General features: G+C 55.8%; 1 protein-coding gene across 5 annotated transcripts in view; it reads left to right on the top strand.

Moving 5' to 3' along the window:
* Window positions 1-3290: 3290 nt before the first annotated feature.
* Window positions 3291-12030, top strand: part of HDGFL2 (HDGF like 2) — a 34800-nt gene continuing 26060 nt past the window's right edge. For 3 of the 5 annotated variants that reach the window (XM_055249605.2, XM_055249606.2, XM_055249607.2), the window contains exons 1-3: window positions 3292-3486; window positions 6473-6549; window positions 6643-6781. In XM_055249605.2, coding sequence (XP_055105580.2) covers window positions 3415-3486; window positions 6473-6549; window positions 6643-6781 — 288 coding nt within the window. In that variant the 5' untranslated portion in view covers window positions 3292-3414. Of the gene's footprint in view, window positions 3487-5139; window positions 5687-6472; window positions 6550-6642; window positions 6782-12030 lie in introns of those variants that run through there. The other 2 variants (XM_063620747.1, XM_055249604.2) reach the window with 2 other exon arrangements.

The raw sequence follows: 12030 nt of genomic DNA on the forward strand, positions 1-12030 counted from the left end.
CCCAGGCTGGAGTGCAGTGGCGCGATCTCGGCTCACTGCAAGCTCCGCCTCCTGGGTTCACGCCATTCTCCTGCCTTAGCCTCTCCGAGTAGCTGGGACTATAGGCGCCCGCCACCACGCCCGGCTAATTTTTTTGTATTTTTAGTAGAGACGGGGTTTCACCGTGGTCTCGATCTCCTGACCTCGTGATCCACCCGCCTCAGCCTCCCAAAGTGCTGGGATTACAAGCGTGAGCCACCGCGCCCAGCCTGGTCTCAAACTCTTGGCCTCAAGGGATCTGCCTGCCTCAGCCTCCCAAAATGCTGGGATTACACGCATAAGCTGTGGCACCTGGCCTATGTTTAATTTTTATTTTATTTATTTTTTGAGATGAAGTCTAATGAAGCTGCAGTGCAGTGGCGCAATCTCGGCTCACTGCAACCGCCCCCTCCGGGTTCAAGTGATTCTCCTGCCTCAGTCTCCTGAGTAGCTGGGACTACAGGCACGCACCATCATGCCCAGTTCATTTTTGTTTTTTAGTAGAGATGGGGTTTCACTATGTTGGTCGCCCTGGTCTCAAACTCCTGACTTTGTGATCTGCCTACCTCAGCCTTCCAAAGTGCTGGGATTACAGGCGTGAGCCACCACGCTCGGCCTATTGTATTTTTTTGAAACAGGGTCTAGCTCTGTTGCCCAGGATGGAGTTCAGTGGTGCAATCTCAGCTCACTGCAACCATTGCCTCCCTGGGCCTCAATCGATCCTCATGCCTCAGCCTCCCAAGTAGCTCAGAGTACAAGTGTGCGGATCATGCCCAGCTAATTTTTATATTTTTTGTGGAAATGGGGTTTAACCATGTTGCTCAGGCTGGTCTCGAACTCCTGGGCTCAAGCGAATTTTCCACCTCAGTCGTGCTGGGATTACTGGTGTGAGCTGCCACACTAGGCCTTACGTTTAAGTTTTAAAGAAATGGTCTTTGTTGATCCATATTTCACATGCATAGGGATGTTTTTGAGACTAAAGTACTCTCTTTGTATCCTCTGATCAGATCCCCCCAATAGTTTCCCAAGAAGTTAAAATAAAACCCAAACTTCTCATTTATGTTTGTAATGTAGTACAATAGGTCCTTTATGGACCCCTCCAGCTGTATCTGTTTCCCCCTACTCACACACAGTCATCCCAGGATCAGACGGTTTTTTGTTGTTGTTGTTGTTCTTGTTTTTGTTTGTTTGCTTTTTCTTTTCTTTTTTTTTTTTTTTTGAATCAAAGTCTCACTCTGTCACCCAGGCTGGAGTGCAGTGGCAGAATCTTGGCTCACTACAACCTCCGCTTCCCGGATTCAAGCGATTCTCATGCCTCAGCCTCCCAGGTGGCTGGAATTACAGGTGCCTGCCACCACGCCTGGCTAATTTTTTTGTATTTTTAGTAGAGATGGGGTTTCACCATGTTGGCCAGGGTGGTCTCGAACTCCTGACCTTAAGTGATCCACCCACCTTGGCCTCTCAAAGTGTTAGGATTACAGGCATGAGCCACCGCGCCCGGTCTCGTTTGTTTTTTGTAACAGAGTCTTGCTCTGTCACCCAGGTTGTAGTGCAATGGAGCGATCTCGGCTCACTGCAACCTCTGCCTCCAGGTTGAAGTGATTATCCTGCTTCAGCCTCCCCAAGTAGCTAGGATTATAGGCACCCACCTCGCCCGGCTAATTTTTATATTTTTTCTAGAGATGGGATTTCACCATGTTGGCCAGGCTGGTCTCGTACTCCTGACCTTCAGTGAGGATCAGACGCTAGTTTTTGCTCTTCCCTCTGCTCCTCATGCCCTCCCAGGGCTCGCCTCACTATAGTGTCCAACTTCTATTCATTCTCCCAGTGTCTGTTTAAACTGTTCATCCAGTAACCCTCTGTGATCCCCCAGGAGAGAAGTCGTCTCCATTATTCAGCTTTTTTTCCTCAAGCACCCTGGTTCTTTTTAGTTCTTACCATGGATCCTAATTACAAAAAATAAAACAAAACAACATCAACAAATTTAAAAAGTTAACATTTCTTGGCCCTGTTATACTTGATTCCTGGAAGGTAGAATTATAACTTCTTCTTCCTTTTGTTTCTGCTCTGTCGCCCAGGCTGGAGTGCAGTGGCGCGATCTCGGCTTACTGCAACTCCCGCCTCCTGGGTTCAAATGATTCTCCTGCCTTGGCCTCGTGAGTAGCTGGTATAGGTGCGCGCCACCACGCCCGGCTAATTTTTGTATTTTTAGTAGAGACGGGGTTTCACCATGTTGGCCAGGCTGGTCTCAAACTCCTGACCTCGTGATCTGCCCGCTTCGTCCTCTCAAAGTGCTGGGGTTACAGGCGTGAGCCACCGCGCCCGGCCGAGTTATAGCTTCTAATACTTCCTGTATTTCCTGTTGCCGGGCTTAGTCTAGAGCAGGGTCCCCACAGTCCTATAACATCTTGTAAGATCGGTACCATTACGGGCCCCATTTTCCAAGTGCAGAGAGTGAAGCCCAGGACAATCAAGTGACTCGGCCCCACGGTATTCAGTACATTTTTCTTGAATGAATGAATATGTCTGTGGGGCGTTTTGGGGCCTTGGCATATAGCAGGGATTCAGTTAAGTTTTTAACTAAGTGAAGAAATAACTATTCTGTGCATTTTGTGGCTGTTCATACCAAGAGCTCCCCTAGAGCCTGCCCCTTCCTCTAAGCCCCGCCTCCTCAAGCTGGCAATCGCCCGTCCCTCTTTTATGTTGTATCGCTCTTCTTTCGATAGCCAATGGCCGACGTTCCCGCTGAAGCCCCGCCTCTTGTGATGGCCAATGCCTGCTCCCTACCTTGAGGCGCTTCTCTTGTGGTATCTAATGGCTTGCATCTCTACTTTAAGCCCCTCCTCTTGTGCGGGAGAGGCTGTCAATGACCCGCCCCTTGTGTTGACTGATTGGCCTTCTTTTCTGCGGTATCCAATGTTCTGCCCTACTTATATCCCCTTCTCTTGTGGAGGTTTATGTCCCGCCTCTTTCCCTTAAGCTCCACCCCTTCACTCTCTTAGCGCCTCTGTTAGTCTCCTCCCACCTTTCCCTTTCACCTCCCATAACCTCCCATTAGAGACTCTGGGTTTCGCCCCTTGGGTCTGTCCGTTATCCAATCCCGTTAACTGCTGTGCTCCAACCTCTGTTCTCATTGGTCGCCTAGCTTCTCCGTCCCCTGCACGTGGTCCTGAAAGACTGCTTTGCCGGCCCGTGACGGCCGGAGGGCTGAACTTCCGTTGGCGCAACGCCCAATAAGCGCGCGTCGGCAGGCTGCCCAGACAGCCGCCCCCGCCCCCTCGGCGTCCCGCTCCCGCCCCCGGCTTCGCCTCCCGCTGCCGCCGCTGCTGCCGCCGCCGCCGCAGCCGCTACCGCCGCTGCTGCCGCTTTCCGCGGCCTGGGCCTCCCGCCGTCAGCATGCCACACGCCTTCAAGCCCGGGGACTTGGTGTTCGCTAAGATGAAGGGCTACCCTCACTGGCCGGCCCGGGTGAGGCCGCGCGGGAGATGGGGCCGGTGGGGGGGGGTGGGGCAGCGGGGGCCCCGGGCCGGAGTCAGGCGCGCACTGGAGGGCAGGGGGTGTCCTGGGCCTGAAGGAGCTCCACCCCGGGGGTCTGGGGTTCATGGGGTCTGGGGGTGTCCGGGGCCCGCAGCGGCCCCGCCCTGGGGGTCTGAGGGTCCTGGGCCGCAGGGAGCTGCGCCCTAGTGGTCTGGGATTGTCCGGGGCCTGCCGGAGCCGCGCCCCGGGGGCCTGGGGGTGTCCGGGGCCTGCAGGAGCCGCGCCCCGGGGTCTAGGGATCCTGGGCCTCAGGGAGCCCCGCCCTCGGGGCCTGGGGGTCCTGGGCTGCAGCGAGCCGCGTTCTTGTGGTCTGGGGGTATTCGGATCCTACAGGACCCGCGGTCTGGGCCTGCAAGAGCCCCTCCCGGGGTCTGGGGGTCCTGGGCCTTAGGGAGCTGCGTCCTGGGTTTCTGGGGGTGTCCAAGCCCTGCAGGAGCCGCGCCCCGGGGTCTGGGGTCCTGGGCCTCAGGGGGCCGCGCCTAGGGGTTCTGAGGGTGTCTGGGGCCTGAGATACTCTCGCCCTTGGGGTATGGGGGTCTTGGGGCTCAGAGAGTCGCTCCCTTGGAGTTTGGGGGTGTCCTGGGCCCGAGGGAGTCGCACCTTGGGGGTTTGGGGGGGTTTGGGGCCTGAAGGAGCCGCGCGCCGACTGTCTGGGAGTCGCGGGCCCGAGTAAGCGGTGCCCTGGCGGTCTGGGGCCTGACAAATTCTCACCCTGAGGGAATGGGGGTCCTGGACCTGAGGGAGCTGCGCCGTGGGGGTCTGGAGGGTGTCCTGGGCCCGAGGGAGCCGCGTCTTGGAGGTTTGGGGGTGTCCAGGGCCTGAAGGAGCTGCGGCGCCAATGGTCTGGGGGTCCTGGGCCTGAGGAAGCTGCGCCCTGGGGGTCTAGGGTTGTCTAGGGCCTGAGAAACTCGCCCTGGGGGCCTGGGGCTTCTGTGCCTGAGGGAGCTGCACCCTGGGGATCTGGGGGTGCCCTGGCCCGGAGGGAGCCATGTCTTGTGTGTCTGGGGGTGTCCAGGGTGCCTCAGGGAGCCATGCGCAGGGTGTCTGGGAGGGTCTGGGACCTGAGGGACTCTTGCCTGAGGGCCTGGGGGTCCCAGGCCTGAGGGCTCAAGGTTCAAGTTTGAGCAGAACTGCGGAACTTGAGATTTGGGGTCAGATACGATGGCGGCTGAAGCACTCCCTTGCGGGTCCTGGAGAAGTCCAGTTTCGAGGGGTTGGGGGCCGAGGGCCGTGTGCTAGGGGTCCAGGGTTGGAGGAGGCAGTCACGGGGGAAGGTTGAGGGTCAAGGCTAAGGGAAGCTGGGGCCTCTGAGTGAGGGGCTGGGGGTGGGGGAATGGGGCTGGGGGCTCTGTTCACAGAGTCACTGGGACTCGGGGAACTGGACCTTAGAATGAAGTCCGCATCGGGGCTGTTGGGGGACCCTGGGGATTGGCCCCCTGTGGGGAGGAGGATGTAGAAGCTGGTTTTGGAGGGACTTGAGTGTGGGGTGGTCCAACCCCAATGCTTGAAATGGAGACAGGCCCGGGCCCAGGGAGTGGGAGCGCATCTGAGGAAGGGGGGCTGGCCGAGGGGACCTTGGATGCCCCTTTGGTGGAAGCTGGGGTCCCGAGGACCTGGATAGTCCCAGGTGTCCTGGCCTGAAGGATGTTCTACACCTTGGAGTCCCAGGTGTGGAGGGGGTGAGTTCCAGGCCCTGAGAGGGACAGGCCAGCGGGAAGCAGGGACCCCAGGCTATTGTCATCCCCGGGTCTTAGGGCTGAGTCTCCCAGGGCTGAGGTTGGTGGAATTGGCCGGGCAGGACTGAGGAATTTGGCATTGGGGGTGGAAGGCTGGGGCAGCAGGGAGGGGCTGTGGAGAGGGAGACCAAACGGTACTCTGGACCAGAACCAGCCCAGGTCCGAAGCTGACGATGCCACTGGGATGGGTGGCCCTCGGAGGACCGTGGGCGGGTCTTGGGTGAGGCAGGAGAGAAGCGGGCCTGTGAGGCATGCCGGGCTGGTCCTCGGGTGGACTGAGTTTGGGATGCTTCTGGCGGGAGAGGGATGCTGGGCCTGGCGGCCCACGGCCGAGCCCAGGGGCCAGGGACTCTGATAAAATAGCTCCGAGGAGACCCAAGCGAGAAGGAAGCTGGGTGAGTGGGGCAGGGAAGATCAGGAGCCCCCTAGAAGCTGGAGACGTGGATGGGGAAGGAATGCATTGAGAGCGGAGAAGCCACTCCAGCCTGCTGTGCTCGCGCTGACTTTCTTGGGGGAGACCAGAGCAATGCAACTTTACAGGCACTTCCCTCCCTTTCCCAGCTCTCTTCTTCCCAGAGCACTCGCTTTTCTCTCTCCCGTCCCCGCTTCTCCACCCTGCTCTCCTAGCCCCAAACGTTTCCAAGCACCTGATTGGAAGTGAAGGGGCTGTTAGCCTCCTGTGGGGAGGTGACTGACAGCTGCCGGAGCCCATCGGCCTGCAGGGAGAGGGTGGGACTTCCTGGATGCTCAGGGCCGTTTCTTGCAGCCCACCCCCCACCCTCTGCATCCTTGGAGCTGCCAGCTGCATCCTCTGGGGGACCGCCCATGAGCCCCTCTTTGCGGGAGGGGTCCCCAGGGAAGGTCCTGGGAGTCCATAGACGCTGAGCTTGGCCCCACCCCCTGGTTGCTTCAGAGGGCTGGATCTGGCTTTCCTCAGGTGGAGCACCTGCCTTGGGGCCAGCTCTCTCCCTGGGGTAGGGGCAGATCTCTCTGGGTGGGGCACAGCTTTGCAGTGGAGGGTACACAGAAGAATGCAGCTTCCTATCGGGAAGGGGCTGCTGTTTCCTGGATTGAAGGCTCCCCTCCTCCTAGCGTGATTTGCCCCAAGTAACTTGGCTGATTTCTTGGTGATTTCCTGGGTCAGTGGGTAAAGCCACCCCCTCACTGGCCTCTCATTGCAGATCGACGACATCGCGGATGGCGCTGTGAAGCCCCCACCCAACAAGTACCCCATCTTTTTCTTTGGCACACACGAAACGTAAGTGTCCCCTGCTGGGGCTTGGTTTTCCCCTCTGGTGCCTCCCGGGGTGGCCTCACTCACCTGGGACTGGCTCCCGTTTCCCTTCTCTAGAGCCTTCCTGGGACCCAAGGACCTGTTCCCCTACGACAAATGTAAAGACAAGTACGGGAAGCCCAACAAGAGGAAAGGCTTCAATGAAGGGCTGTGGGAGATCCAGAACAACCCCCACGCCAGCTACAGCGCCCCTCCGGTGAGTACCCGGGGTGGAGAGCCAGCGCGAAGGGCGCTTCTGAGGCAAGAAGGGGCCTCCAGTTAGGGTCTCTCCCCTGGGCACTGTGGACACATGGGGCTCGATCGTTCCCCGTGGTGGGGTGTTCTGGGCCCTGCAGTTGCTGAGCAGTGTCCCTGGCCTCCACCTACTCCGGGCCAAGGCCACCCCCCCCATTCATGGTGATGACGGATGTCCTCAGACATTGCCCAGTGTCCCCTGGGTGGAGGGGAACGGGACAGATCAGCCCTGGTGAGAACCCCTGCTGTAGAATCAGTCCAAGTTTCTTTTTTTTTTTCTTTTTTTCTTTTTTTTTTTTTTTTTGAGACAGAATCTCGCTTTGTTGTCCAGGCTGGAGTGCAGCGGCGTGATCTCGGCTCACTGCAAACCTCCGCCTCCTGGATTCCCGCCATTCTCCTGCCTCAGCCTCCCGAGTAGCTGGGACTACAGGTGCCCGCCACCACACCTGGCTAATTTTTTTGTATTTTTAGTAGAGACAGGGTTTCACTATGTTAGCCAGGGTGGTCTCGATCTCCAGACCTCGTGATCCGCCCGCCTCGGCGTCCCAAAGTGCTGGGATTACAGGTGTGAGCCACTGTGCCCAGCTTTTTTTTTTTTTGAGACAGTCTTGCTCTTTTTTTTTTTTTTTTTTTTTTTTTGAGACGGAGTCTCGCTCTGTCACCCAGGCTGGAGTGCAGTGGTGCAATCTCGGCTCACTGCAAGCTCCGCCTCCCGGGTTCACGCCATTCTCCTGCCTCAGCCTCTCCAAGTAGCTGGGACTACAGGTGCCCGCCACCACGCCCGGCTAATTTTTTGTATTTTTAGTAGAGACGGGGTTTCACCGTGGTCTCGATCTCCTGACCTCGTGATCCACCCGCCTCGGCCTCCCAAAGTGCTGGGATTACAAGCGTGAGCCACCGCGCCCAGCGAGTCTTGCTCTTTTGCCCAGGCTTGGAGTGCAATGGCGTGATCTCAGCTCACTGCAACCTCTGCCTCCGGGTCCAACTGATTCTCCTGCCTCAGACTCCCGAGTAGCTGGGATTACAGGTGCCCACCACCACACCCAGCTAATTTTTGTATTTTTGGTAGAGACAGGGTTTCACCATGTTGGCCAGGCTGGTCTTGAACTCCTGACCTCAGATGATCCACCCGCCTCGGCCTCCCAAAGTGTTGAGATTACAGGGGTGAGCCACTGCACCTGGCCAGCCCAAATTTCTGACAGAGTGTCGTCATAGCTCTCATAAAACCTTTTATTTTCTTAGGAAAAGATTTTTCTTCTTTTGAGAACAGCCCCCCCTTTCACTGTTGCTGCCAGATTTTAGAGGAGTGAAAAGGCCATAGTGTGTAGACGTGAGCGTTCTTAGTCGGAAAAAAACACCAAGAATCAGATGACATCTCATTGGCAAATGAGTGTCTGGAAATAGTCAGGGAAAGGAAGGAATTTAGAAAAGTGGAAGGCAAATGGTTAAAAGGCCGTGGAAGGATGGGAGAAAGGTGCCTTACTCTGAATATTTTGGGGTGAGGTGGGGAGTGGGGGAACTGGGCTGGGGTTCTTTCCTCTGCTTTAACCACACTGCTTTTGAGGTTTCTGTGAGAGGCTGGGGGCCGGGGGGGTAGTAGCCCAGGCTTAGCAGGGGCGGGCATGAAGTTGGCGGGGAGGCCCAGGGAACTGACCACAAGCTAGGGAAAGCTTGGCTGTTAGGGAAGAAAAGGACATCCGAGGTGGTCTGTGCAGAGCAAGGCAGGAGGGGCCAGCCTTTGGCTTTTGCGAGTGGAGGATGGAGTCTCTTTGTGGTTTGTGGTCCTGCTTGAGAACCCAGGATCTTTAGGCGGCCTGTCTGTGCCTCTCCTTTGTCTCGGCCTGGGCTGGGTGGTGCTTGGGAGCATTTGCTCCAGGATCTGCAGACGTTTCGGTGGTGACACCTGCCATGCACACGTGCCACGCTGGGGACCAGGAACAGGGATGAGTCAGGCACAGTCCTTGCCGTCTGGGAGCTCATGGTCCAGAATTGAGGATTCACTCAACAGATGTCCCTTGAGCACCGAGGATCTGGCAGCCCCTTCTCTCGGGGCCGGGGCCCACCGATGTTGCATGCTGAGTGAGGGTATTTTACTTTAACACCTGTGGTGTGTCTAGGAGACTGAGGTTTCCCTGGTTTCATACTTGCCATCTTTCCCCAGGCTGTGCCTGTCCCCAGCCTGGAAGGATAGGTCAGAAATCCTTCAAGGTAGCTGTTTCAGGAGATCTTTTTCTGGCCCCAGGTCAAGTTCTCTTTGGTTCCGTCCTGAGCTCATTACCTCCTGGTGAATCATCACACCATTTAATATTTATTGGACACCTACAGCTTGCTAAGCACTGTATGGAGGCCTGTCTTCGAAGAAAGGAAATTAAACAAGCCCTGTACAGATCCCCCAAGATGAGAAGTAGCTTTAGTTGAGGCCACTGCTGCTCTTAGCTTCTCTGGCCCATCTATGCTTTTAGATGGAACGTGTATTTAAGATGCAGATTCCTGGCTGGGCACTGTGGCTCACGCCTGTAATCTCAGCACTTTGGGAGGCTGTGGCTGGTGGATCACGAAGTCAGGAGTTCAAGACCAGCTTGGCCAAGATGGTGAAACCCAGTCTCTACTAAAAATACAAAAATTAGCCGGGCGTGGTGGCGGGCGCCTATAATCCCAGCTACTCGGGAGGCTGAGGCAGGAGAATTGTTTCAATGCGGGAGGGAGAAGTTGCAATGAGCCAAGATTGTGCCACTGCACTCCAGCCTGGGCAACAGAGTGAGACTCCGTCTCAAAAAAAAAAAAAAAAGATGCAGATTCCTGGGCCATTTTCCTAGAGGTGTAGATTTAATTGTGTAAGATGGGAGCCCTGAAGTTTTTCTGGCTAAGTTTTGTCCTGGATGCTGCTTTTTGTTTTTTTGACGGAGTCTCGCTCTGTCGCCCAGGCTGGAGTGAAGTGGTGTGGTCTTGGCTCATTGCAACCTCTGCCTCCCGAGTTCAAGCGATTCTCCTGCCTCAGCCTCCTGAGTAGCTGGGATTATGGGCGCCCACTACCATGCCTGGCTAATTTTGTATTTTTAGTAGAGACAATGTTTCACCATGTTGATCAGGCTGGTCTTGAACTCCTGACCTCAGGTAATCCGCCCGCCTTGGCCTCCAAAGTGCTGGGATTACAGGTGTGAGCCACCACACCCAGCCCAGGCCCATTCTTTTTTTTTTTTTTTTTTTTTTTTTTTTTTGAGACAGAGTCTCGCTCTGTCGCCCAGGCTGGAGGGCAGTGGCACAATCTCAGCTCACTGCAAGCTCCGCCTCCCGGGTTCACGCTATTCTCCTGCCTCAGCCTCTCCGAGTAGCTGGGACTACAGGCGCCCGCCACCATGCCCAGCTAATTTTTTTGTATTTTTAGTAGAGACAGGGTTTCACCGTGGTCTCAATCTCCTGACCTCGTGATCCGCCCGCCTCGGCCTCCCAAAGTGCTGGGATTACAAGCGTGAGCCACTGCGCCCGGCCGGCTCATTCTTTTAACAGCCTTAGCACAACTAGTAATGCCACCAAGAGTGGACAGGAAGGCCTGGGTCCCATCCCCTCGCCAAGCCAGTAGGTGAAACATGGCAGCTTGGCCTGGTTCCACTTGCATCGCCTTTTGGTCCTCACAGTAATCCTCAGAGTGGCCCAGGTGGGTAGTTTTGTTTTTGTTTTTGTTTTCTCCAGACAGTGTCTTACTCTGTCACCCAGGCTGGAGTGCAGTTGTGCGACCTCGGCTCACTGCAACCTCTGCCTCCTGGGTTTAAGCGTTTCTTCTGCCTCAGCCTCCCGAGTAGCTGGGACTATAGGTGTGTGCCACCACACTCGATTAATTTTTTGTATTTTTAGTAGAGATGGGTTTCACCATATTGACCAGGCTGGTCTCGAATCCCTGACCTTATGATCTGCCTGCCTCGGCCTCCCAAAGTGCTGGGATTACAGGCGTGAGCTACCACGCCCAACAGCGGGAAGTATTTTTTCCATTGAGTAGATGAGCAGAATGAGACTCAAGGGGTTGCTCAGATGGTCCAGGCATGGTGGCTCACGCCTGTAACCTCAGCACTGTGGGAGGCCAAGGGGGGCAGATCACTTCAGGTCAGGAGTTCCAGACCAGCCTGTTCAACATGGCGAAACCCCATTCTACTAAAACTACAAAAATTAGCCGGGCTCACGCCTGAAATCCCAGCACTTTGGGAGACTGAGGAGGGGTCACCTGAGGTCAGGATGTCAAGACCAGAGTGGCCAACAAAATGAAACCCCGTCTCTACAAAAATACAAAAATTAGGCCAGGCGCGGTGGCTCACGCCTGTAATCCCAGCACTTTGGGAGGCCGAGGCGGGCGGATCACGAGGTCAGGTGATCGAGACCATCCTGGCTAACATGGTGAAACGCTGTCTCTACTAAAAAAAATACAAAATGTTAGCTGGGCGAGGCACCTGTAGTCCCAGCTACTCTGGAGGCTGAAGCAGGAGAACGGCATGAACCCGGGAGGCGGAGCTTGCAGTGAGCTGAGCTGCTGCCACTGCACTCCAGCCTGGGCGACACAGCGAGATTCCATCTAAAAAAAAAAAAAAAAGAAACCCTGCCTCTACCCAAACTACAAAAATTAGCCAGGCTTACACCTGTAATCCCAGCAGTTTGGGAGGCCAAGGAGGGTGGGTCACCTGAGGTCAGGAGGTCAGACCAGCCTGGCCAACACAGTGAAACCCCGCCTCTACAAAAATATAAACATTACCCAGATGTGGTGGTGGGCACCTGTAATCCCAGCTACTCTAGAGGCTGAGGCCGGGGAATCTCTTGAACCCGGGAGGCGGAAGTTGCAGTGAGCTGAGATTGTGCCACTGCACTGCAGCCTGGGCGACAGAATGAGACTGTGTCTAAAAAAAAAAAAAGTTTGCATGGGTGCAGCAAACCAACATGGCACATGGATACATATGTAACAAACCTGCACATTGTGCATATGTACCCGAAAACCTAAAGTATAATAATAATTAAAAAAAAAAAAAGTTTGCTTAGATGCCCAGAGGGACCCAGCTGGTGTCTGAGGCCTTGTAGACCTAGGCCACGGTTTCTCAGCATCAGTACCTTATAACAGAGTATAGCAGTGACAGTTGGGGCCAGGTCATTCTCTGGCATAGGGTCTGTCCTGGGCATTGCAGGGTGTTGAGCAGCATCCCTGGGCCCTGCTCACTCCATGCCAGGAGTGCC

The sequence above is a fragment of the Symphalangus syndactylus genome, chromosome 17, assembly GCF_028878055.3.
Source record: "Symphalangus syndactylus isolate Jambi chromosome 17, NHGRI_mSymSyn1-v2.1_pri, whole genome shotgun sequence".
Taxonomy (NCBI): domain Eukaryota; kingdom Metazoa; phylum Chordata; class Mammalia; order Primates; family Hylobatidae; genus Symphalangus; species Symphalangus syndactylus.